A 25,842-nucleotide genomic window follows, 5' to 3' on the forward strand; every position below is an offset into this window, starting at 1 on the left:
TTGTCCATCTGAAAACTACAAGATTCAACTTTTACTGTTCTGCAGTCATCAAAACCACCTGATGTCTGGTGAGTGATATTTACAATATGTGCTGATTGACACAGCGTCAAAGTACCGACGATTAAAGCGGAGACACAAATCAGACCGAATGATACTGATAATAAAACCCAAAGCATCTAACAGAACATTTAAACTTGAAGTAGCTTTTTCAACCTTCGTTTCCAGAAGGTTTGGAGCAGCTTTGCTAAATAAAAAAAAAACATCTGTAAGCTCTGACTTAAACATTAACAAGACAGCAACTCATTTGACGCCAACATTTTTTAAAAGAAATTTGGGTCGGGAATAAGTTGCCACGGTGTTACATCTCAACACGGAGCTGAAAGACATTTTTCACATTGGTGGATGATATAGGATTTCAGCAGTTCAGCTCTCCCGGTTCATGTTTCTCGTTTCATAAAGCGGCCGATGTTTAGTTGTTTTTCGGCGTGACGGGTCTGAGCTGTTGGCAGGCCCGTTTCATCAGCCATCGCCTTCTAAATGCAGCCATGCTCCTGTGAGACGCTAGGTGTTGAGTCTGGTTTGGTTTAGTCTGAGGTGAGTCCTTCCATGAAAAATATGTAGTATGAATGGCAGCATCTGTAAACACTGTTCTGTATTCATGCCCCCACACAGGAGTCTGTGGAACTGTTTATTGAACTCAGGCACGCCACATCTGAGGCTGCCTTCAGATCACCCCTTAAATCTCATGTTTTTTTTAAAAACAACCTTTGGCAATGTTTAATAAATCCTTTACTTATTTCTTTGTAGTTTTTGGTGAACATCTATCCAACTCTAACTCACCTTCTTATGCTTTGTAACATTATTAACAAGTGCTACACATATATATATATATACATTTCAGCTCAGAGAAAGCATCTGCATGACTGGATCATGTTTATAAATGTTGTTTTCTTAGCATTTGTGCATGCTGAGGTAAACTGTTGTCACATATAATGGTTTTCGTGTTCTTCCTGAACCCGTGCAGTGATTCCCACAACATAATCCCTTTTGGTTTTTAATGCGGTGCTGTCTGTCTGAGGGCCCAAAATAAGGACCATTCAACACCAGAATAGACTCTCCCCTGTACTCAGTCGGCTTTGAATCGACTGAAAATTCTATGGTATACGTTGACTTCCTTAGTTTGGCCATTTTCTTCTGAACTTGCATTGCATGAAAACAACTATAATGAACTGGACTGACTTGGAATACAATGAACTGCATCATAACTTCTTTGTTCTCTCTTAAGAGTGCCTTGAGATGACTGAACTGAGTATGTTGCCGTGATTTTTTTTTCCAGAAAAAAAATGTGCCACTCCCTAATATCGTACTTTTTAAAATAAACTGAGTTTGACATGTTTTTTCAGACATTGGATTCTTCCTTGCATTTACAAAATATCCCAACATTTTTACAAATGGGGTTGTGGGGTTGAGAACTTATGTGCAGGGACATGATGTTTACTCAAAGGACTGCCTGGATCCAGACTTTCGGCTTTTGAATCTATCCCCTTTCATTTTTTGAAAAGCATCAAAATATCATATATTTATTATAGATTGTTCTTTATTTACAGCTTACTGTTCAGAGTTAAACTGCGGGCTTCATAACATTTATGAGTGAGCGTAATTATTTGTTTCTGTTTAGGGGGTTCAATGATGACGACAGCTAGAGATTTCCGGGAACAAACAAAAATGTTGCAGGAAAGTTCGATTCTGATTCCAGAAAAGAGTCTTTACAATGTTACTGCACATCTGTAAAGCAAAAGCTTGCAAGATGATCAGATCAATGAGACAAAAAGCTGCCTGTTGGTGGACAGTGATCAGTGTGGGGGTTAAAAATCTGTGGGAAGCTGAAATCAAACTCACCAAGTTACTCCACAAAATGGTGTAGACTTGTTGTTACTCATCAGAAACTCATCTCGTGATCCGGCTGGTTGCCAGCTCTTCTTCCCTACGCTCTGCTGGCATCATGGGCTCATCGACACTCCACAGGTATAATCCACCAGTAACCAGTCAGACAAGTCATCAGGGTTTACTGAGGACAATATGTCCTCATAAAATATAACAAAACTGAAGCCTTCCCCACCCTGGCAGCACGCTGCATTAGTGAGACAAAGCGCCCGAGTAAAGGCACGCTCATTTAGAAGGATTTGCCTCTAAATGGTCAATTCGTCGTCCCGCTGAGTGTTTACACGGAAACAGAACTTGTCTCTCTGTGTTGTCATCTGTTGGTGCTCTTACACCATTAAAGTACACCAACTAAGGTGGATAAATCCCAGAAAATCATGTGGCAAACGATGCAAAGTTGTTTTTTTTTGGCATGAGACAAAATTTCTTAATGCTTGTAGTTTTACTCTGTAGTAAATTTATGGTGGGCTTATCGATAAAAACATGTCATCTCTTGCCTGTTGGACCCATGTTTGAATATCCATGTGTCCCTGCACCTCACTATGGTCGCTGAGCTAAACACACATCCAAACCAACAAGGACATGCGGTCAGTTTTTAGAAAAGTGTAGAATTGATCAACCAAATGTGATAGATTAGTGGCAGGTGAATTAGAGCAGCAACTAGGATGTGGTTGTTGGCCTCCACCAGATTCCTGTTTTCCTTTTTCACTGTTATTCGACTGTTATTGTACTTCATCCGGTTACGGCAGGGTAAAACTAGAAAATGTTGTTTATTCCACAAGTTGTGAAGCCTTAGGGCAAAATGTGTGATTTGTTATACATTCAATCATTAAATATTGTGATAATTAGGTTTCCTCCAGCAGCTGTGCCCTGGTACACTGACTGAAGCAATGTTTGATGGCCACAGAAAACATTCAGAAATCAGCAAAATGCTCATGTGGACGTTTGCTTCCTCTAAATTCCAACTTACACGACAAACATTACATGTTTTTAGTCAGATAGCTGGAGGGGAGGAGGTGTGAAGTCGCAGGAATTAAAGCAACACTTTAGAAACTTGGGAACCTTAAAACTTTGTGCTTCTGACTCGTTGTGAAGTACTTTGACTTTTTTTACGTACATTCCCGGGCCTAAAACTGCCAGAGTGCCCAGGGGCCGAGATTCCACAGTTCACGACTTTGGTTTCCAGCCCTTCACTGCACAGTATCGCTTTTCAGATGCTCAACATTTTTGTGGGCTTTTGATGCCGTCTTTGTGTCCTCTTCAACATGACAACAAATCACGTGTATGGTCGTACATTTGTAGGGTTTGTTTTTGTGACAGTGGTTTACATCCCACAACAAATTCTCCAGTGTTACTTTAAAGTCATGAGACAAGAATTCAAGACAGTTTGGGATGGTTTCTTTGTCACATTCTCATTTTCTTTTTCATTTTCAGTCTTTCCCTCTGGCCTCCTTACGTTAAGATGTTTCCTGTCACCATGTACAATTGGCACAGAATGTGTATCACTTACTGCTAAAGATGAATAGATGACTCCAGCTTACTGGTGGGAACAGTAGAAGAAAACAGGAACATCTACAACAAGAGCTTAATAGTTAGCCATTTTGGAAGAAACTGCCCTCTTTTGTAAATACTGAGCACTTACAAAAAGACACGTATTCATGTTAACTCATTTAAGAAAATATAATACAGAAAATATTCACATTTAAAATATGTATGGACATAATGCATGAGGCATTCTTACTTAAAGACCGACTGTCAGAACTTGAGGGTTGACTTGGATGTTTTTTGTCTGTTGTAAGATATTTTAACCACAGCTGCTTTTAAACACAAATACCCAAAAAGATTTATGCATGTTTTAAACGTATGACCAGACCCATACCCTGAGTTAGGCTGTAAACATAAATAAAAGCAGAGCTCCACTGGTGAGTTCAATCAACACAGTTTCTCGTCACAGTTTCTTGTGTGTAATTGATGTCAGCAGCAGCAGCAACAGGCATGGTTTCCCCTCCAAGATCTCCAGCTGGTTCGTGTTTATCCGTCAGGTTCAGGTTCTCATGCCTGCAGTATGTACATGTACAAACACAAATGCACACATACGCTTCCTAAAAATACTACAAAGCTCCATAACGTGAGCCGAGAATCGTCTGCAACTGCAAAGTAAAATCTGCTTTGCGTTGTTGTTTCCTGTTCTTTACGTCCTGTCACAGCACACCTGCAACCAAGCACAACAACTTGGACTCATTTTGTCTCATAAACAGCTAGATACGTGAGAATAGATTTGATTAAAACAAGAAACATCCCAGTGAAGAGTCAAAAACCGACACAGCAGCACTGTTTCCAGGTGAGCTCTGTGTGATTGTACATCGTGACCAGGATGCGTAAGTAGGTCACAATATCAGAGAGGGATAGAAAAGGCAAAGACTAGATGCTCCACTGCAGCTGCAGCCTGGCCCCCTTGAGATAAAGCTCCTTTTTGTAACAAACTGTCCCAGTGAAATGCAGAAGTGTCCTCCAGGCTTGTGCCTCTGGCTTCTCTGAATCAGGTGGTCATAAATTAACAGTTGTAATATTACCAGTCTTATATCCAACAAGCACAGACACAGCAGTAACAGGAGACTCCAAGAATCTGATGTCAAACCGCACAACAATTAAAAACACATTGGAAACTTTGGGAGCAGTTTATAAGGTATGAATAACTGACTTTTATCAGCATCTTATGGAAACATTAGAACCACATTTCATTTGGAGAATTTTGTAAACTGACTAATATCTGATACAAATGATGCCACAAGTCCCACAAGTTCAGGTTTCAGCACGAGGAGAAGAAATATGTTTCATCTGACTAGCTGCAAGATAGATATTAAACCCACAAAATATCAAATTGAAGCACTCCAACAAATGATCTATTCCTGCGTCTCAAACTAAAAAGTAAATATAGAAGAAAACTTGCTTTTCTCCTTAAATGTTCCTCCTCAGTGAAAACACTGATGTCTGTGTGACTTGGACTGGAAAGTGTACGATCAGACTTATGATAGACTGCAGATCTTTCAAGGATCGGATCTCTGGGTTGAATTAGATATAGCTGGAAGGAAAGGGAGAAATCCAACAAAGTGATGAGGAGCAGATCCCAACACAGAGAGAAAGAGGCAGACGAAAAAGATGGGATTGAAGGAGCAAATAAATAAGTCATGCTAAATTTCATTCCATGCTTGTGTGCACCCAGACACTTAATCCAACTGTGGAGATTCAAATCGTCATAGCTGTTTGTCAGCTGGAGCTGTTCAACCTGTAAAACAATTAAAGTGATCATGAAACTCACATTCAAGCGGACATTACTTTTTTTTACTTACTTACTTTTTTAGTTTTGTCAATCACATTGTGCCTCATAATTAATTAAACCAATCCCTTTCTGTTGATATGTTCCAGTGTATTGGATAACACTTCTCATATAGAGTATAAACATACTCTGCTTACATCTCTCAAGAGAACGGGCGTGAACTTGCTGCTCTCACTCAGTGGCGGGCGGGCATGTGGACACAGGGGTGTGTCTGTGGTCACAGCCGACCTCCGCTAATCAAAACACAGTTTAACATGTGGCTAAGTCGCATTCTGGGCCTCTGAGGTCGCGTGGCAGGAGATAAAAGTCAAATCAGTTTTACCAGTGAAGCGTTGAGTTAGCCAGTTATGTTTTTAAATGAGACTTAGTTTTACCCTAGAATGATGTAAAGCCCTGAAAGAAATGTTTAAACAGCAACAGCACTGATAGTTTTAGACACATCTGGAATAGCTAACAGAGGTGACAGATGCATTCTCACATCCTTTTACATAATGCATGAGGCATGTTATTTTCTAAATCAGGCCTCATGTGTGCATTACGTAACACGCTTACATAACATTTCAGAAAAATTGCAAATATTGTCTTTCCGTGGTTTCAGTGTACAATCGTTTCATGAGATGTATGCGTTGTGTAATTGTATTTATGGTCCCAGAAATCCTTCAGGGAGGAAAAAAAAAATACTTGAGCTGCGCCTTGCAGTGAAAAGCTGTCACCTCATAAATGGATCCGCTGTAATGCACTTGGACTGCGCTCATAACGCACATTTAGGTGGACACATTTAGAGCATGGCTGAAGTAACGCGTTCTTGGAAAACCTCCAGCTATGCCGCCTGTTTGTGATGATTTTTACTGTGTGTGATAAAGACAATTACCGTGAAGTTACAGTCAGCATTCTCGCTCGCACCGGAGGGGTCACAGGTCACCACGAGGAGCATTCCAGGACAGACAATAAGGCTCCCTGGAGGAATGGACGTGGCTGCAGCTTGTCTGGCCATCTGCCTCGACCTGCCCCCTTTATAAAACTCCACGCTCACACTCACAAAGAGCTACAGCGTTGGCCCCTGCCCTCTGTGCTTCTTAAGATCTCCAGGAGACAGCAGTGCAACTGACACTGAAAAACTAAACGCTGCATGAGCTAATATTTAGAATAAATTTGTTTCTACTGCACTGTCGTGACATGGTCAATTACAGAAGGCAGCAACATTGGCAGGTAGTGTGAAGTAAAATTGTAGCAACAATAAATTCTGTCAGAAAAATGGTCTCAACGGGCCAGAAATATACTTGCTTTTTAACCTTGTGCTCGTGGAGGCACTCGGTTCCTTTTCTGTGTATTTGTTCATTTCCCTGCTTGCAAACTTGGGGTCTCCCCAGCAAACTCAGACCATACAGAACTTCTGGATTTGCAGAATGTAAACAACGAACAGGATGTTAGCGTTTGGATTCTGTTAAGATTGCAGCAGAAAAAGCAGCTGTCACTGATGGTATTTCATGGCCCCTAAATCAAGAACGTTGGATACTCGGTCACATCTGCCCCTACCGGTCACCAGGATACGTGAGGTAGCCATCATAACCGGGTAAAAGCAGTTATATTCTCTACCTTTGTGTGGTTATTACTGATGCATCCACATGCAAGTAGTACTTCAATGTTGCTGTTGGTTAAGATCTTGCTAAAGGGGGGGGGGGGTTCATCTCTCCTACAACCAACACTGAATGGTGGTGAGCTTTGCATCCTCGGGCAGTACAACCTCAGAAATAAAACTTTTCGGAGACATTTGGGTGTAGTTTACAATCACAGACTTCTATCACAGCCAGTGGTGGAGGTTTCGGATGCCTGCAAAACACTGAGCTGTGATGGACTAAATCCACTGCATGTTTGGCTTCATCCGTTTCCTTTAAGCAGTGTTTTACACTCTTAAAACACTGACATTGGCAATTTAAATGGCAGTGATTGTATGCAGTTTCACGTCATGCTGGATTATAAACATCAATGAATACACTAACTAATACACAAAACTGTCACTGATCTTATCTGAGGCTTCAGTAAGGAAATTAAAGCGTGGAATGGTCTAAAATATTGACAGATGTAATTGGTCTCAGTTATTGTGACATAAATGTGGAGGTGTTGTGGTGCTCTCTGATGGATGTTCACTAGATGTCAGTGTAGCTACTTATAATAAGGTTTAGTGCTGAGGAGTTGGTTCAGTATTCATGAAATGGTAACTTTAATTCAGCCTGAAACCACACAGAGACTAAATAAACTCCTGTATGATAAATTAACTCTTGTGTGATTGATACATAAGCGGATGAGAACCACTTTTACAGCCTCTAATACTAAAATTCAGATTTCTTTTGGAGGTTTATATAAGTGGAATATTTTTCTAAGACCCTAATGTTGCCTCATTCTAAACTGTGATCGATTTCATTCAAACGAACGGCCAATTTCATAAACTACATCAATCTTATAGAAACATTTCCTTATCAAATGTAGAGGGAAATCAACGTTTCAGAAGAATCCTGGATGTGTCTAACATCTATTATGATGTGAGTCCTGAGTTTAAATATGTATTTGATGTTGAAATACATTTGCTTAAAATATGTTTGAACCAGCTTACCCAGAGTCAACGATTTGGTCTGTGCAGTGTTGCAAGGAAAGCTGATAAAAAGTAGGCGAAAGACAGGAAATGCACATTCTGTCTGTGTTTGTCTGCAAATGGGACTGATTCATTATCTTTGTTTAATGAACTGTCTGAATTTGTTTTTTCTTGGTATTTCTCCGAACATTGTGGTTAAAACTTTTATTCAAAATAAGACATGGTTCAAGTTGAGGGTCCAGTGTCAACACGCTCTGCATGTCATACATCACAGAAATCATTGCTAGCCTTTGAAAAGGTTGTAACTCAAGCTCCTTCTATTCTACATCACCCTTAACTACAGTCAGGCCTCTTTGAAACCTTCTCTGAACAGTTAACATTTTAGGACATTTCAGCCCATTAAAACAGTGACAACTGGAAAGAAAACCGGTGTCAGTGGTGTTCAGCCAACGCTCCATATGTAATTCATTAAGGAGTGAATGCTTCTGCCAACAATTCTCTCTAGTTTTATGTTTTAGGCTGAGTTTTAGAAGTTAATAAAGTCTGCTGTGCTGTTGGCACAGTTCAGTGTCTCATGCTCAGGCAGGTAGTAAAGTCTCAGCACCCAAAAATACCAACAAAAAAAAGGCTACAGCTTGTTTTTTAACCATCTTAATGTTGTCATCGGTTTAATTCATAAAGGATTCAACAAACTAGATCTCTAGGATCAAATATCATCGACCTGTGTGAAACCAATAAACCATCTTCAGACGACAGTGTAAGAATGTGTGATGGGAAGTCTTTGACTTAAGTCTTCATTTGAAATGTATATACAAGAAAATAAATCCACACTCTTTTTACACAGAAAATCTTAAAATGATGCCTGCCTTCCAATTATCTCATTCACATCACAGCTAACACCCTCAAGAGGTGTTACAGCTCCAGAATATCACAAAAAACTCTGCCAACAGTAGCTTCTTTCATAAATACCCTCATAAACGTACCTTAAATAAAGCAAAAATAGATCTATTATGTTACAGACATTTGAGATAATCTGGACTAATGTTAAAAAGTGCATTGTTGTGGCTAGTTTTAAGCTTCCTACTGAAAATAGATCGGGTTCACTTGCCAGTCGAAATGTTGAAAAGGAATGGATGATTCCTGCATGTGACAACCACAGCCCCCCTGAAACATCTTTAATATCAGTCTTTTCAAGTATCTGATGGGATGAATTATCAAATTTCCATCCCCAAACACCAACCTCCATCATCCATTACATCTTCTGACTGTCATCAGTGCCCCAAACAGGATATTCAACTATAATGAGCTCTCTGTTTCAGGCTCTTTCCTCCAAGGAACCACATGGTTAAAGGTGAAATGTCTGTGAGAGGGAAAGACCCTAGTGGACAATCATAATCTAAAGTAAAATCTACTTTATATGTAGAAATAAATATGCAGCTTGTTTGCATAGTCTGGAAGTGATCACTGAAAAGGAACTCATTCGGTTAGTTAGATGCCCGGGCTCATGATGATCCTTTTTGTATTGAAGCTGGTGTGGAGGTTAGATCTGCTCCGGGCTCTGAGCCGGTCCTGGGTCGACACAGGAGGGCACGTCAACTCCAAGCACAAGGAGAGTAAACAACAGAGAGTCCGATGGGTCGAAGTGGAGCGCCGTGGTTACCTGAAGGAGAAGGGAGCAGCCTGGTTAGCAGAAAATTAACAACCAATGTCTCTGCTATTCTCACACTGGTGCAAACAAACATAACTTATTTTAGAGCTTCAGTTGAAGGCTCTCTTTAAAGCTCCCTTTAAAGGACATCTAACAAATTCATTCAGTATTGTTTATCACATAAAAACACATTAAAAATATAGTGTACTGAATTCTGATGCAATATGATATTCATAACATTTAGATATGTGTCTCCAATTTTCTTTTATTTAGTTGGAAACATCAAAACCTCTACTTTCAGGGTTTCTGGATCTCCTTAGTCTTTGGTGTATTGCTGTGTTGTTTCCCATTTCCCAGTAAAGAAAAGGTTGCTGATGGGATGTTACCTCTCTCTCAGGGGCAGGTTTGGGTTATTGAGGAAGGAGAGCTGCTGCTCCAGACTGCACACTCGAAAGGCCAAGTAGCATGAAGACAGGATGAGGAGAATGATCCTGGCGAAACAGAAGCAAACACACGTGGTGATTAAATCCCACATGATCAACTTTTAGGATTTAGTGGCATCATACATTGAAATTATTTGACGATATGGAGGAAGAACGTTGTAATGTCCCTTACTGAACACTGGGAGGCAACGTTGGACTTTCTTTGAGTGCGTCACATTAATTGAGAAGATTCAATCTGTCTTAAAGTAGCAAAGAAGAGCAATGATCTAGTATTTTAAAGCCTGATTTATTTCCTTTTTCCTTCACTTTCCAAGCAGCCACTGGTTTCCCGTCATACCTTTGCAATTAAAACTGCAATAAGAAGAAAATCGAGTCCTAATTCAAATTGTATTCAAATATACAATTACTGGTAATACAGTTTATGCACATTTAATGTAAATTAAGTTTGTTCTGTATCATTTCATAGTTAAAATGTAACATTTATTCATATTTTAATCTACCAGATAATAAATGTTTACAGTTCTCACTAATTTATATGAAATATCCTCCGTTGTACACCAGAAGCCTGTTATTTATCATAGTCCTTTATCCTGACACGGGGTCAGAAGTCAGTATCAGTAAGATGACAAATTTTTATTAACAAAAAGGGAGTCAAAGCTCTGTCAAGGACACATCAGCTGAGTGGCTTCGTGCTGTGAAGGACAGTGACCAACGTATTATAAAGACTGCAGGTGGAGAATGAGTGCATGATGGACACTAAAGCTTATTCGTAAAGCGACATAGGAGGAAACATCTCTGTGGAAAAATACAAATTAAAAAGGGTTTTAACAGCTCTGATCCCCTGTGATGAGTCTGACTGAATCACTCACTATTTATATCTCCACGTTAATGCTCACAGTGTGCGTGGAGTTGTGAGTCAGCTGTTGGAGGAGGTGAAGGTGGTGTTGTCGGTGTCTGTGTGTTCCTTTGTATACTCACAGCAGGGTGAAGAACTTGAGCAGCTGGTACTCCATCTGGCCCAGCTCTGCCACTGGCTCTGATAAAAGACCTCTGTCTGTCTGCAGACCTCGCTCTGAAATACACACACATATGTACAATGGCACAAACCATTAACATTGCTTGACTGTGCTACATACTCCCCTTTTAAAACTGCTGGCCCACCTGTCTGTCTAAATCTGGATGCATTTGGAATCACATGGAGTTATTAGTATGAGTTATAAACCATCAGAGGGTGCTATTAAAAACTCTAAACTGTCAGTAATCGCAGTTGCAGCCTATAAAACCAGAGAAAGTTTTTAAAAATAGGACACGCAAGTTGCTAGTTTTACTTGTGATGGCATTAAATATTATTTCTCTTGGCCTGGCCAGTTTTGCAAGACCAGTGCATGATACTTAGTGACATCTGGTGGCAAAAGGGCAGATTGCAACCAACTTAGTGTCGTGTATTGAAGAGACATTTAAAGTGACATGTTGTGGCTCTGGCTGTGAGAAAAAAATAAACAGTTCTTAACTTTGGTTGAAAAGGGACACGTAGAAGGTTAGCCATTATGAAGACCAGTTTAAGACTTCAACTAAACTTTCCATCTGTTGTATAGCAGACTATCTCATCCCATGGTACACCAAAATGAGTGTAAAGAAGCTGCACTGCTAACTAGCACTAGCCACCGTTCATGTTAGCTTCACGGATGAGCTAATAATATTCCTCAGCAATCTCAGCCATGAAAAGGCTTGTCTCTTTTGTTGCCTGACAAGCATGATTTGAGAAATTATTAGTAAAATAGTTCAATATTATATCATTATAAACATTGCCATGTTGCTTGCTATTTTAATATCTGCACATGAGCTACAAAAATGGAGCTACGAGGCTCTTAAAAGGTGTTTCCGTCTGATGGGTAATGGTTGATGGTTCATTTTAGGCATATACAGTTACAGCTGCAGCCTGTGTGACTTCAGCACAATAAAATAATGATAGGCGTGAACAGATTTGTGTAATGAAGTTTTATATCGGCGTTGTGGAGAGAGGTGTTAATTACATCCTCTCACTCAGAATCAGCAACCCTGTGCTCTCTATCACCACAGATTTGGTGTGTTGATATCCTGCTGACATTTCTTTATGTGACATATATGTGACGCATCATTATGAAGCACTGTTTCATTCAAATCACCTGCTGATTGCTCCATCACCTTAGTGATGTCCTAAGTCAGTCCTCTATGCAGCGAACATGATATAGTGGATAACTGAGTTAGTAATATCATAGCATTCCAGCCCATAGATCCCCCTAATGGTCACAAATTCTCAAGAGTCGTATTTAGCTGTTTATGTACAATAAATTCATTTTCATTAGAGTAATTAGATTTTTTTAAAATATGCTTTAAAACCTTAAAAGAAAACTCTCAAAGAACCCATGTTATTTTTTTTCAAGCGCTCCCTACAGTCTCATTATAATTGCATGCTGGCTGACATGATTGAATAGTTCCTTATTAGCTTTTATAATCCACGTGTATTCAGGTTATACGGCTAATCCATCACACCTGCAGTGACATTACCCCCCAGCTTTCCACCCCTCGTTTGAGCTGTGAAGAAAAGGCACAGAAACTGATCAAACCGAGCAACACTGATGTAGGTTAGTATGTGGAAACTATGCGAAGCCTGCCTGCACACAGTTGTTTAACCGTCCTCAGACAACTTTGACAGCAGACATTGTTAGTCATAATCTCAACTTAATCTGCATCAGCCCAAAGCTTTTTAATACAAGACACCACGTGGTTTAATCTCCATTTGGAGCTTACAGTGCAGTTGTGTAAGAAAAACGCCCAAAAGCGGTTGACTAATTTGTTCCTTTTAAACACAAAATTGCAAATATTGTCACACTTTCAGTAAATTATGAGTGTTGTTATATCCACACAGTGACAATGCATCATCATGATTTTATCACCTTCCAGCGGCTGCTCCGACTTGAAGGGCGTGTCTGCAGCTCCCAGGCTGCTGGTGGAGTTCCCCAGGAGGTCAGGAAGGGAGGAGGACACAGAACCCACAGAGGGCTTCCGTCGCCACTTTAACACTGATGGGAATTCATCAACCACTGGGAATTCGTCCGGAGCTGGGAACTCGTCCTGTGGAGGACAAATAGGAGGCTGGATTGAAAAGAGGGTGGAGCCGCTGCAACACCCACAGTTTTGTGTCTGAATTCATGAAGTCTATAATTAACGTGATGAGCCTTTTAAAATTAACTTTGGCAACATTTAAGATCTAATTCTACAGATTTACTCTGTAAAAGGTATCTAAGCCTACAATTATAGATATAGATAAACTGTTATAAATATCCTTTGATATAGGTCAATGATTTTCTGGACATTGAGATTTATTTTTTTCCCATAATCTGGCGTTATTACTGGTTATAACTGATCTATTAAGCATTAGTCAATTATTTACAATAAGCAGGTAAAAAAAAAGTAAGAAAAAAAGCATTAGAAAAAAAACAAAACTTTTGTGATAATACAACCAAAATGCACCCAAACAATCTAATCATATGAAATCAAGCTTGCTAAAACGGGACAAACACATCCAGATAATATGTTCGGGGTTCGAATCACACCTGCAATGTATATGGTCACCTCAACTCAAGTGGGCCTCGGCACTCCGTACATGCAAAGATCCGTCTTTTTGTCAAAAAATTGTACGTCTATTATTACAGCCAAATTCCCAGTAAAGCTGCTCTTATTCACATATTCTTTCGTTGACAGCTAAATGCGTCAGAAATTGTGACTGAAAATCAGGCCATTAAGATTTCGTGTAAACTTATGGTCATTTAGAGCTTCTCCAGACTGCCGCTCTGCTCTAATAATATCCTGATTTTATAACCACAGCCTTGTCTATACAATTACCATTTGAGTAAATAAAAGACAATGTCTGCGCAGTAAATTTAACTATACTTATACTACACTCTATATGTACGAAGATCTCCGACAGAGAAAGTTAAAAGCAGTAGAATATCTTACTTATTCATACAGTTCACAGCGTCACCTCAGTCAATGACTCAATTCTGCTCCTGAGCATGTGTATTGGTCCAATGGTACACTGGTCCAATGAACTGGTCAAGTCGAGCTATAAATGAAGCTCGATTCAACAGTGCACGTAACCATAGTGAGTGTATTATTAAGGCTTCTGCTCAGTAAAGCTTGGGGTTCATTTTCAACCCTGGTACGATTGCCACCTTTCATGTGGGAGACCTGGGTTCAAATCCCCTGCTTTAAAGGTAGGGGTCCTTAGGCAGGACCCCCTTACCCTGACTGCCTATCAGTGTAAGTCTCTTTGGATGAAAGCGTCTGATAAATGCATAAACATAAAACACATAAACAATTATTTCTCAGTATCATTGGAATTGAAATAATGAACAGATTTAAAAATGATTACGGTCAGGTGATACCAAAGCATCCCAAAAACCTTCAGAGTAATTCAATGGCATCATGAACAAACACCCTTCTTACCTTAAATATTATCATTCTAAGGTGGAGCAAGATCAAGGACAGAAATGAATTATTCCGTAATACAGGAGCTGTGCTGTCGCAGAGCAGCCTGTCGTGCACATTAACACACACACACACACACACACAAGGTGACTTCAGAGAGCCCTTTGATAGCATCTTGCCGACTCGGGGAATAATTCACTGCAAGGCTGCAGCTGCAACAAAATGATCGATTGATCCTGTCTGCGTAAGACGGTAAGTCAGCCCTGTGGTCTGAAGCAAGCCTTCTGGTTCCACTCACTTTGATCTGAATGATTTTAAGACTTAACAGAGGTTAATGACGGCACTTTGCTCTGTCTCACTGACCAGCGATAAAGTCGGCTCCTCCATGAACTGCTTCAGGCTCAGACTCTTCCCGTTGACCTGGACAGAGACAGGCCTCTTTAATTAACATGCACAGCACACTGTGGATATACTTGATGAGCAATATGCACAATGTGTGTTTGCTGACCTGTAGGTGTGTGCAGATCCTGCGGAGGACATCGTATACACTGTCTCTTGATAGCAGAGACACAAACACATACTGAGGAAATAAAACGAAGACACAGATAAGTGGAAAATCTTTTCTATGTAAATATGAACACACGTCTTTGATATAGTTATAAAAGGACTATTTTAACAATATCAACAAGATATATACTCGTATAAGATTAGATGAGATAATAATCAGGCAGAGGATTTAAACCACCTCTGCAAACATTACAGAGACAAGTATCATCTCTTCGATATGTCAAGTCGATCAGCATCTGCATTCAGTTCATTTAAGGATGAAGAGACTTAAATGAAAATGCAGCATGACGAGCATGAACAATTATGGAAAACAGTTAAGATTTTTCTACAAATCATTTAAGCTTTAATCTGGAACACAGAGGAGGATTTATTTCGAAACGCATTTTTGTTCCAGTTTCTCTCACTCAAAATGAAAACGACAGGTCAGTGAAAGCTTATACACGGATCATTGTGACCTGGATACGACGTTAGATAAACACGTATCATCCAGGAGCATTTAAAACATCCTTTATCAGTTGTCTTTGGATCTCAATATGTAAGTTTGAAATGTTGCCAGAGTTTGAGTTTCATCTCAAAATACAGCCGCATGCTTCAAGTTTTTATTCCCGTTTCTCTGTTTCTAAGTCTGTAGCTTTAAATGCAGCAAAGCTGCAGGAGGCCTCTCCACTTCTGGAAGGTGGCTGTATCCTTCCTGCTGTTTCCATGGTAACCCCAACAGAAATGAGGCAAGACATCAGAAGTTCAACCAGAGAGTTACAAAAACTTTCCTACAAAACGCCCAATCTAATCATTTCAGATGGAGTTTAACTTGTCCTGTGACAAAAAACAGTGAGAGTACTCGTACTTGTTTTCAAACTGGCCTGTCCTGTCCACTCATACTCAAATCAGATGATAATATTAGCCACTCGAGCTGTGAATCATGCCAACATTTGCTATTTCCCTGTTGTTGCGGGAAAACTCCCATTAAAAATGAAAGTAATTCTGGGTTTTCAGCTTCTTATATGTCACAAGAGCACTTGTCTAAACATGTTATCGCATTATCCTCTAAACAGTTGTGAAGATCTTTTATTTGTCTCTATTTTAGCTTCCTTCCTGAGAACTGCTCCTTGGTGATGCATGACTTCTCATGAAGTCAATACTACAATAACATCCATCCATCCATTATCTATTATTACAACTAATATTATACAACAGAAATATGAAGAATTTGAACAAAAACGAAAATAATATACAAATGTTGTCCGGTTTGGCTGAAGGTGATGACTGTAAGGCTCATTTTAAGGACCAGCTTCTGAATATGTTGAAAAAGCTTAAAGTCTCACTTATTGTAAAAATGGAAAGTGAGCAACAGCATTACACTGCTTGGTGGTGATGCTGACAAGTTGAGTTAACATAGAAAGAGAAAGGAAGCACATGACTGACGCTATACTGAATACACAATATGCTGAGCCACTATTAATTCAGCTGATATATGTCAGGTCTGCCATAGTGCAGCAATGTCTTGTGTGTTAATCAAAGAAAACAAATCTATTATTATTAATAATAAATGATTTGTATTGTTATTGAAGCTGAATCTGTGTAATTAGGTGTAATTAGTATTGAGTGGTAATGTACATCTAAAAATGAGACTATTCTGGAGAATGTGAGTGTTTTCTTAAATAAATTCTATTTCTGAGCTGTGACTATGACTTTAAGATTGTGTTTCATGTAAGAGTGTGCTGCAGCAAATGTGTGCATGGGACTAAAATGTACTACAATTAGAAAATACTATTCAGTGACACAGACACTGTCTTAATGTTGAAATGTTGAAAAAAAACTCATTCATCTGACAGTTTAAATCTGTTGTTACAGGAAGGTCATATCTTAAAGCAGGACTACATAGAAAATACATTACATTTGATTAATTCCACCCATAGATACTGCCAGCATGTAAAGGACACACATAATGACAACCAAAATGCTGACATTGTTGTGTCTTAAACGTCCTCTGTGAGGCTGAAGGAGAGTGGAATCTTCATGATTTATCTGTATTTTCTTTAGTGTTATATTACCTCCTCTGTTAGCAAACCATGCTTTAAAACGACTTAATTTTCCTATTTGACATGCAGAGGGCATGTTGCATAGAAATGATTAATTTAGAGGAATTTCATTACAATATTCTTTACCCTCTGGGCAGCAGATGCTTCCACGTGTTTGTAGGTCTTTGTGTTTTTTGGGCTTTTTTGCTGTACTAATTGGCAGCTGAAGATGAATAACCCAGATATTACCACATATTAATGTTGCTTACTGGCTATCATTATTTGTGGGTTGTTGAGGCCTTGGGGGAAGCCGAAAGAATCATCTTTGATAGCTTGATGAGAGGTTGGTGTGACAGAGAGTGAAGATGTGCTGTTGAACACAATGTTGGAAAAACCTCCACTCTTTTAACCCACAAAGCTGGGACTCCGCTCTGCATCTGTCTATAGCATGGTGCTACTTTTTCCATCACGGCTCCTCTGGAAAATACATCCACACCGCACCAATCAGAATAAGTATTTGGATGTAGAGCGACTGAGGTGGAAGTGTGTACCTTTTGGCCGGTGTCTGTGGTGATTGCGAGGCCATTGGGCACAAGGCCAGCTGTTTTGTGCTTCTTCACCAGCCTCACGGAAAAGACAGGAACAGCCACCTGATCGGGATTGGAAGGGAATAAGATGAGGAAGTAAACAGGCGAGTTGAAAACATGATCATGAGGATTGGGTGGCAGGGCTGGAGAAAAGCCCCTGGAAAAAATCAGGAAGGAACAAGAAATGTGTCTTGTTTGAGTCAGAATGTGAGGAATGCAGTCTGAATAAGCTGCTTATTGTCACTGAGATCCCGGAGAGGGGTTTGGTTTCAAGGAAATGAAGGAAAAGGTATAATGCACAACATCAAAGAGAAAAATCCCATAGCTGGTTAAGGCTTAAGGTTGGGAGAGTCAACAAGCTCCTCGGACATAATTTCACAGTGAAAGGCATTCACATGCAAAAGAATTAAGACCAGAAAACTTCAAAACAGCCTGAAATCCTAACTGTCTTTTGGTAAAATAATTTGTGAAGTTGGCCAATCAGCCTGTCAGAATGTGACTCGGTGTGAGCTTCTCAGTCAGTTTGAGTTTATTAAGCTGTCCGTCAGTCACTCGTACCTTGATGTCCTTGCCGAAGAGGTTGGCATAGAAACACAACCAGTTTCTGGAAATGTAGAGGCGGCCTTGTAGAAGGATATCTCTGAGGAGAGCACAGGAGTACACTGAGAAAAGAAAAGATAAAAACATTTTCAGTGACTGTAAAGAGGTTCATATACGCCTATTCAAGTTCTTCTACTGTCTCCTCCTCATTAATTTCCTCTCTGAAGTTCAACATCACAAGATTTATTTTGATAGATAGCAGACAGCCCCAATGTTTAGGGATGAAACATGCAAACAAAAGAGTTGATGGTGAGCAGGAGAGGTCTGAGTATCCTGATATCTGAGGGTTTCTGAGTTTAAGTAGAGGGCAGAACTGAAACAGATGGACACGGTGCAAAGAGATTTAAAGCCATCTAAAAGGAAGAAAAATCATTTACACAAAAAGGAGAAATATGCAAAGGTTTTTGGAATATTTCTACGAATTTCACTATCTTAATATAAATGCTGTTTGCTTGTTGGCTCATTAAAGTTAGCTGCACCCGTGTTGTGCCTAAAACCCTCTATAACCACACCTTCTTTATTCACTTGCTGTGTAAATATCAGCGATAACCTTAAAACCACTAACAGATAAAGTGAGTAACACTACTTTTACGGTTACAATGCAACAGAAAACCTACATCTTGGCATTCACATGGACATTATTCTGACCATGTTGCCTCATGGCAACAGTACTCCCATACTGTAGCAGGACAGAAGGGGGACCCACAAAAACTGCTTATGAGGGGCTCTAAAAACATGACAAAGAATCTGGGGTGTTCACTCGACCTCAAAACATCTCAGACACAAATCGGATGAGACCCGATGACATCTGTGAACAGCTGATAAGCTTTTGATGGCATGAGGAGGACCTACTCCATCTTAGGTCATAATATTATGGCTGATAGGGGGTTTATATCTGATGTATAGTGCCCTTAAAATACCACAATGGAACAAAAACATAATGAACGTTCATTGTGGGATTACCAATTTGCTGTACTTACTGTTCCTACTACTGAGTTTCCATCTTCGGTGTGAATATTGCTATAGTTTCAGATTTGTACAACGTGTTGAACCTGCAGCTGCGGAGGGTTCGACACACACTGCAACTGTGTTGACTTTTTGGATGTTTAACACATTAAGACCGGATGCAACATATGGGTACTGTAGTTCCCCTGTACTATGAAGCCGGTCCCACACATCCAGGGTATCTTTAAATGATCTTTAAATGATCTGGCTTAACAAACCCTAACGAGGAGATCTTGCTAAGCAGAACTACAACGCTGGTTATCGACCCGCTAAGTCAGCCCAGATTTTTCTGACTCTGAGTATGTGTAAAACAGATGGAGTTGGCATCAGTTGTCTCCCTGAAAAGCAACACGGGTGCAGGAAGGGAAGATGACAAAAACAGAGAAAGAATGGCAATATTGTGAACGTTTAATTAATCTGATCAGTGTCTCAGTATAAGTTGTTTTCAGATGCTGCTTGTTATAGCTGATCTCTGAACCAAATAAGGAAGAAACAAAGAAGTGATTAAAAGCAGTCAGTGGGATTACAGCGGCTCTGAAATGGTATGATGAAAGGCTTTAAATTGTCCAGTGATTTTAGTTTCTCGTTTTAAAGCACTTGGAGACGCTGTCAGCTGTTTTCTACACAGCTTCACTTCATTCACAAGGGATGTGTATAGACAGGTGCTCATGTGACATACAGTTGGAATGCTCAGATTCTTGCAATTTGATTGGTCCAAAGCACTTTACAGCACAGTGACCACAGCTGGTATAATGAACACCAGAAACAATCAAAGCAAAAATCACACAAAGGAGGCAACTCACCTAAAACGCCTCCTGCTAATCCCAACAATCCAACTCGGTAAAACTTTTTTCTTCAGCTTATTCTCATAGATTGCAGTTGTGTCATCAAGTAGCTGGGAGCTGAGCCTCATCTTTCATGGATTCTCTCTTTTTTATGACCAGTTAACATGTAAAGATTCATGATACAGTGAACTGAGAATAAAGCCAGTGTCATAAGGCTCAGGATCTCCAATGTCGTGTCCACAGGCTTTTTTTGAGAGATTTTTGGACATACCTTCAGAAAAACCTGCAATGTTGGTATGAAATCTGAACTAGAACTGGGTAAGACATCAATCTGTGGTCTGATTGTGTTTTCTAATAGGTCACAACTCCAGTCATCTACAGGCATGTAGTTACAAAAGAACAAAAGAAAATAATGTTTCCAGTGTGTTCAAACATCTGTAGGTCAGGTCCCAGTAACACTTTGAGCAATTCTGACTCGTTAAGAGGGAAAAAATGGAGAGTTCACCTTCAAAAGAGACCAAAATGAAGCTTTTGCTCCAAATGACCCGAACACAGCTTTCAATTTACTTTGTGTATGGCGAGGATCAACATTTTAGGCAAATATTCCTGGAATGGGAAGAGTTTAAAGGCACCTGACGGAGCTGGGGTGACAAATGAAAGTAAAGTGAAGCGTCATCCATGATATTATTATTTATATATAAAGTGAAGTGTCATCCCATGATATTGTATCTGTAACTGATTGCCAATTCAAGGAACCTACCCACAACACTGATGACTCCTCACAGATTCATTTTCAGCCTAATAATCAGATCATTTAGCTTTACTATAGTCACAAACTAGTTAAAACGTTCATATTTTGACGATGTCTAAAGATTATCCAGGTAGGAGAGTAACTTATTTTGCCCATACTGAATTTTTAATGATATAAAATGGTCTGTGAACTGACATTTCTTTATTATTTTTTGCATTCTTTAAAATATTTAATCTAATAAAAGCCCAGTTTACTATATTCACGTCATTAATAGATCACATTAGAGTATCATAGATCTACTTTTTTGATAACAGATCTGATGATGTCACCTCTAGATGACATTAATAGCCGATACAGAATAAAGAAAAACTAACATCTGTATCATATTGTAACATTAAAAGCTTGCAGGAAGAACTTAAAGCCTACAAGTACAGCACAAATCACGTACCTTTCATGAGGATCTCATCCTTGGGCACACATGGGAACAGTTTGTGGTACTGCGAGTTGTACTTGCTGACAGTCTGTGCAGAGGGACAGGGCAGAGTCATGAGCAGCTCCTTTGTGGATCGGCCTGCCTGAACAGCACCAGCCCCACCGGCCCCTCCGCCACCACTGGCGCCTCCGGCTCCGCTTGGCGCAGACACCACCCTCTCCCTCAAAGGACGCGAGCTCTGCACCAGGCTCAGCACGTTGGCACCGTACTCACACACACACTCGCGCACATCCAAGGCCTGGAGCAAGCCGCTGCAAGACACACACTGTTCCCCTGCCGCCGGTCAGTACGGAGCTGGTTGGAGGACTGCCTCCGAACAACTACAACTACCTCTAGTCAACGCACACACACACACACACCTGGCTCTAATGTGTGCACACACACTACAGACTAACAGCAGCAACACCTCGGTTTACAGCCACTGAGCTCTTTCTCAACTACAAGCTTTCCTTTTTCTGTCTCAGTACACCTTCAGTGACTCTACACTTTGCAGCTCCCAGCTGACACCCTCCCTATTCTTCTCCTTCCTTTTCACACACACTCACTCTCTGTCCTTCATCATTCTGAGCTGAAAAAAACCCCCACGTGAGTACTCCTCACTACTCTTGCCTTTCCCCTTATCCTACCGCTATCTGCAGGTTTCTCCTCCCGTCTGCAGTGTCAGACTGCGATGCCTAAGATTAGAGAAATACAATAAATAAATCATACACTTTCCTGCCTGGACACCAAAAAGGTCTCATTCATGCCCCACTCTCCACTGTCACTGCTCAAACTCACCACCCAGCTTTCGATATCTCAGCTACGATGGTATCTTTCCCGGCTTTTTCTGCTCTGTTTCTCATCTATGGCTCCTTTAACTTGAACCGCTCAGTCTGTTGTTCTGCGCCGCTCCTGGTTTTGTTTTTCTATTTTTAGCTCATGTTACAGGCAGCTTCTGTCCTCAGGACTCTGGTGTTTCCAGTAGGTTAAAGTAATGCAGAGGGTTTGTCTTCGACTGAGTACACGCAAATGTAAAATCATTTGCTGTCATTTATGATGAGAAGTTTGTGGAGCAAGTATCATTCCGCCTAAATATTACACTTGGGCAACATTAAAAAGGTGCTGGCAGGAGTCTATTACCCACAAGATTTTTTAATGTACCATCTTTGCCAGATTAGAAAACTAAAAATGTCATTACCGTCTAATAAAATTAAAGAATTGAACTCTTTCTTCACTTTCCACTGTCATAGTCTAACGCTGCAGAGAGGGAAAGTGCCACTTTTGAACTGTTATGAATAAAGAAGTAAGAGTAGTCAGGCTTGAATCAAAGTGATGAGGTACTGAACTTACTGAGCCCCTGTAACATTTCTTCACATCTTCATAGGACAAGTCTTCAATCAGCTGAAACCTGTGATGTAAGAACAAATAAAAATGGCATTTTATGAGTGTATAATCAGGATAAAAATTCTAAATCTATCATCAAACCCTTATAATGTATCAATATGGACAAAAAAAAGCCTAAAAAAAAACAACATTAAAAGTTAATACACACTTGAAAGCAGATATATCCCTTCAACCTGGTCTGAAGACGACAACAACAACACTTAGCATGACAATTTGTGGTTAATTTTTGTGCACGTGTGCAGTATGCGTGCATGCGTTTACATTGTTTTTAAATCCCAGCTGGGTCAACGCCTCACATGACATGTTTATCAGCTGTTTGTGCCGAAACGCAGTTGCTCTTTTAACAGCACGTGGGCACACAAATCATAAGCCATGGCCCCAGGGCGAATAGTCAGAGCTGTGCAGCAGATGTCACAGCATGATACTCACATCTATTGCAAAGGCAGAGACAGCCACTCAGGAGATGAAGTTCAGTATAATCACACTTTGAAGGAAAATGTCATTGAGATACAGCTGTCCCAGTTAGGATGCTTTAAAGAGGAACAATAGAAAAACAAATTTGAAGGGTGTTTTTGACGGAGGAAGACAGACATGTCTTTCATCCAATATCTCTGGGAGAGTGCCAGGTGATTGACAGCGACACAGTGAGATGCAACACAGAGCTGATATGAAAAAACCCTGCTGCCGGAGGAGACACTGATAAAGCAACAGCTCAGGCAAACTGCAGCTTTACATTTACGGTGATGGATGACCTCATTCTGTGGAAGCCATTTCTCTTACTGTGCATGAGGGAAAGGCATCAAATGAAGGGTAGAAAGGAAGCCTTGGTGTGTTTGAGACAACGGCTGCATTTCACAAACCCAACAGCAAGAAGTCATCCTCAAGTCAAAACATTTAGTTTCGATAATATGAAAAAGTATTAGCAGCCAATGTTGTATCATTTTGTACTTATAATGTTGAAGACTAAAATAATGTACATCTGAAAAGTACATTTACTGGGTATGATCAAGACTTTAAGCACAGGACATTGGGTTGGTATATAAGATTATATCTATATTACTATTCTAAATATTTCAAGTTAATATCATAATATCTGATGTCAATATCATCCATTGGTTTGTGAACTGCTGCTTTTATGAGGTCCAGTAAGTATTTAAATTCTGGAGTTGTTTTGAAAAACAGGATTGACCAGAAGGAGGTAATCTCGTAATGACATGATATGACATGTGCAATAATCATCGTTTTATTTCATGAAAGGGGATGATTACTTGACTGGAGTTTATTGAAGCCAGAGAGGCAGAATCTTGCAGCCACCAGAGGTACTGCACCGAGAACGGATTACAACGTCTTCCTTTAACCCATAACTTGATGCAATGTATGTGTATTGCAGTTTCCATGTCTGGAGGGTGCCTCAAGAGTTCACAGCTTAAGCCCTTCAGTCATTTAAACAAAAGTCACTTTACTGGTAAAATACCACTCCAGTCGTTGTCAAACCCTAAAAACTAATCTATGTTCCTCAAAACTGTGCATTTAATACATTTTTTCATGAAAAAGAACTTTCATGGCCTTAAAATTGCTTTGGCATGAGGACACCTTCCCATTTATTCAGCGAATGTGGTCTATGAATATGCTAATCTGGCTCCACCCACATCTGAGCCCACCAGCAGCTGTTAGCATCTAGCGGCTACTTGTTCAGACGGCTAAGTCGCATTTTGAGTGGCTTGTTTTTGCTCATTCCAGGCCTAACTTCTTCTTGTAGCTTGCATTACCTTCTTATTTAATCTGTTCCTCACAGCACACGCATATTAGCTGTAAAGCCAGTCAGCAAGTAGTCAGGACTACAATGTTCTACGTGGAACAAACGTGTCATCTGACCTCACCTTTCAGACACTGAAGGTACTTCTCTCAAGCTTCAATGCAGAAATTTTTAATGACTTGTTTATGTCTTGTAACACATAAAAATGATGTTATGAACATGTTAACAAGGTTAAAAACTGTATTTGCAGTGAGGCGACTTTGTTCAACAGGAATGCCTGTTAGAATAACAGAGAGGCATATATTGTGTATATGTGACCGTTGTCATGGCCACACAGGATGGAACAGTAAATGAAATGAGTTGCAAGTTTTCACAGAGTCACAGCTTTCTCACAACAACATCTCATATTGCCATAACAATTCATATTAGCATGCCAACTGCATAGTTGTTATGTAAAACATAGCGGTGGTGAAGGGAAGCAGCTGAAAATATTATCACCCTACAATCTTACACTTCTTGAACAGTTGGTGTTATACTTGTTAGGGTTTTAATTGCACAACAGCAAGAGAGAACAGACATAATTATCTACATTTAGCTTTCTTTTTCTTTCAAACTTCTCTAAAGCCTGAGTTCAACATATGCATAAAAAAAACACCGATGGAAGTGATTCATTTTATTTGTCTTACGTGAGCATGTCCTCGGGTGTTTACATAAAGACTGGCATGGATTCAAAATGGAACAGCTCAGGCCAGAAAAAGATCTGAGCAGGGTTTAAGTGTCAGACAGCAGTAGGGGTTGCCTGCTGTGTGCGTGTCTGTGCGTGTGACACTTGGTGTACAGCGTCGTCATACAGCTGCGACAGCGCTGCCAGCTGCTGAATCTTCACAGTCACTTAAACTGATCAACCTTTAGTATCTTCGGTTCTTGAAAGAAGAATCATAATGTGAGGTATATTAATCTAGACAACGAACCATGTCTGTCGTGTATTAGACAGAAGTACTTCAAAGTGAGTCCTTTTGAATTTTCTGTATTTGTGCACAAACATGACCTTAAATATACTCAGATTTTCACACAGGCTGTGAAATATTGTGCTTAATTGAGTGTTAGAAAACAAAAAGAAGCTTCTTTGCAGCAATAAATGTTTCCAGTAGCTGTTGCTCACTTATCTTTTATATCAGTGTGGAAGAATTTCAGTGCAGATCAACTTCATCTCTTAGATTTAAATGGATTTCCTCACACAAACCGCTCGCTTGATGCCCTTTCCACAACATTCACATGGGATAAAGGTCAGGAAATTTCAATAATATAATGTTATGCATTCTGTCGGCAGGTAACACAGGGGAACCTTCTCAGTAGATAACATGGACAGAAACTCACAGCCAACAGTTAAAAAACTAGGGTGCAGAGATGCTCCTTCTCAGTGACATGTCCAGGATTACTCCATCTATTGATAACAAGCACTGCAATA

The 25,842-nt window shown here is 40.0% G+C and overlaps 1 protein-coding gene across 3 annotated transcripts in view; it reads right to left on the reverse strand.

Moving 5' to 3' along the window:
- Positions 1 to 8,055: 8,055 nt before the first annotated feature.
- The window catches only part of gramd2aa (GRAM domain containing 2Aa), a 34,278-nt gene continuing 16,491 nt past the window's right edge, over positions 8,056 to 25,842 (reverse strand). For 2 of the 3 annotated variants that reach the window (XM_072380104.1, XM_072380105.1), the window contains exons 3-12: positions 22,565 to 22,622; positions 21,191 to 21,500; positions 18,160 to 18,263; positions 17,566 to 17,664; positions 14,938 to 15,009; positions 14,793 to 14,849; positions 12,896 to 13,073; positions 10,938 to 11,031; positions 9,903 to 10,007; positions 8,056 to 9,528 (exon numbers count right to left, since the gene is read on the reverse strand). In XM_072380104.1, the coding sequence (XP_072236205.1) occupies positions 9,525 to 9,528; positions 9,903 to 10,007; positions 10,938 to 11,031; positions 12,896 to 13,073; positions 14,793 to 14,849; positions 14,938 to 15,009; positions 17,566 to 17,664; positions 18,160 to 18,263; positions 21,191 to 21,500; positions 22,565 to 22,622 (1,081 nt within the window). In that variant the 3' untranslated portion in view covers positions 8,056 to 9,524. The remainder of the gene's footprint in view (positions 9,529 to 9,902; positions 10,008 to 10,937; positions 11,032 to 12,895; positions 13,074 to 14,792; positions 14,850 to 14,937; positions 15,010 to 17,565; positions 17,665 to 18,159; positions 18,264 to 21,190; positions 21,501 to 22,564; positions 22,623 to 25,842) is intronic. The other variant, XM_072380106.1, reaches the window with a different exon arrangement.

Source organism: Leuresthes tenuis, unplaced genomic scaffold (assembly GCF_036924035.1).
Source record: "Leuresthes tenuis unplaced genomic scaffold, fLeuTen1.0.hap1 SCAF_2, whole genome shotgun sequence".
Lineage (NCBI taxonomy): Eukaryota > Metazoa > Chordata > Actinopteri > Atheriniformes > Atherinopsidae > Leuresthes > Leuresthes tenuis.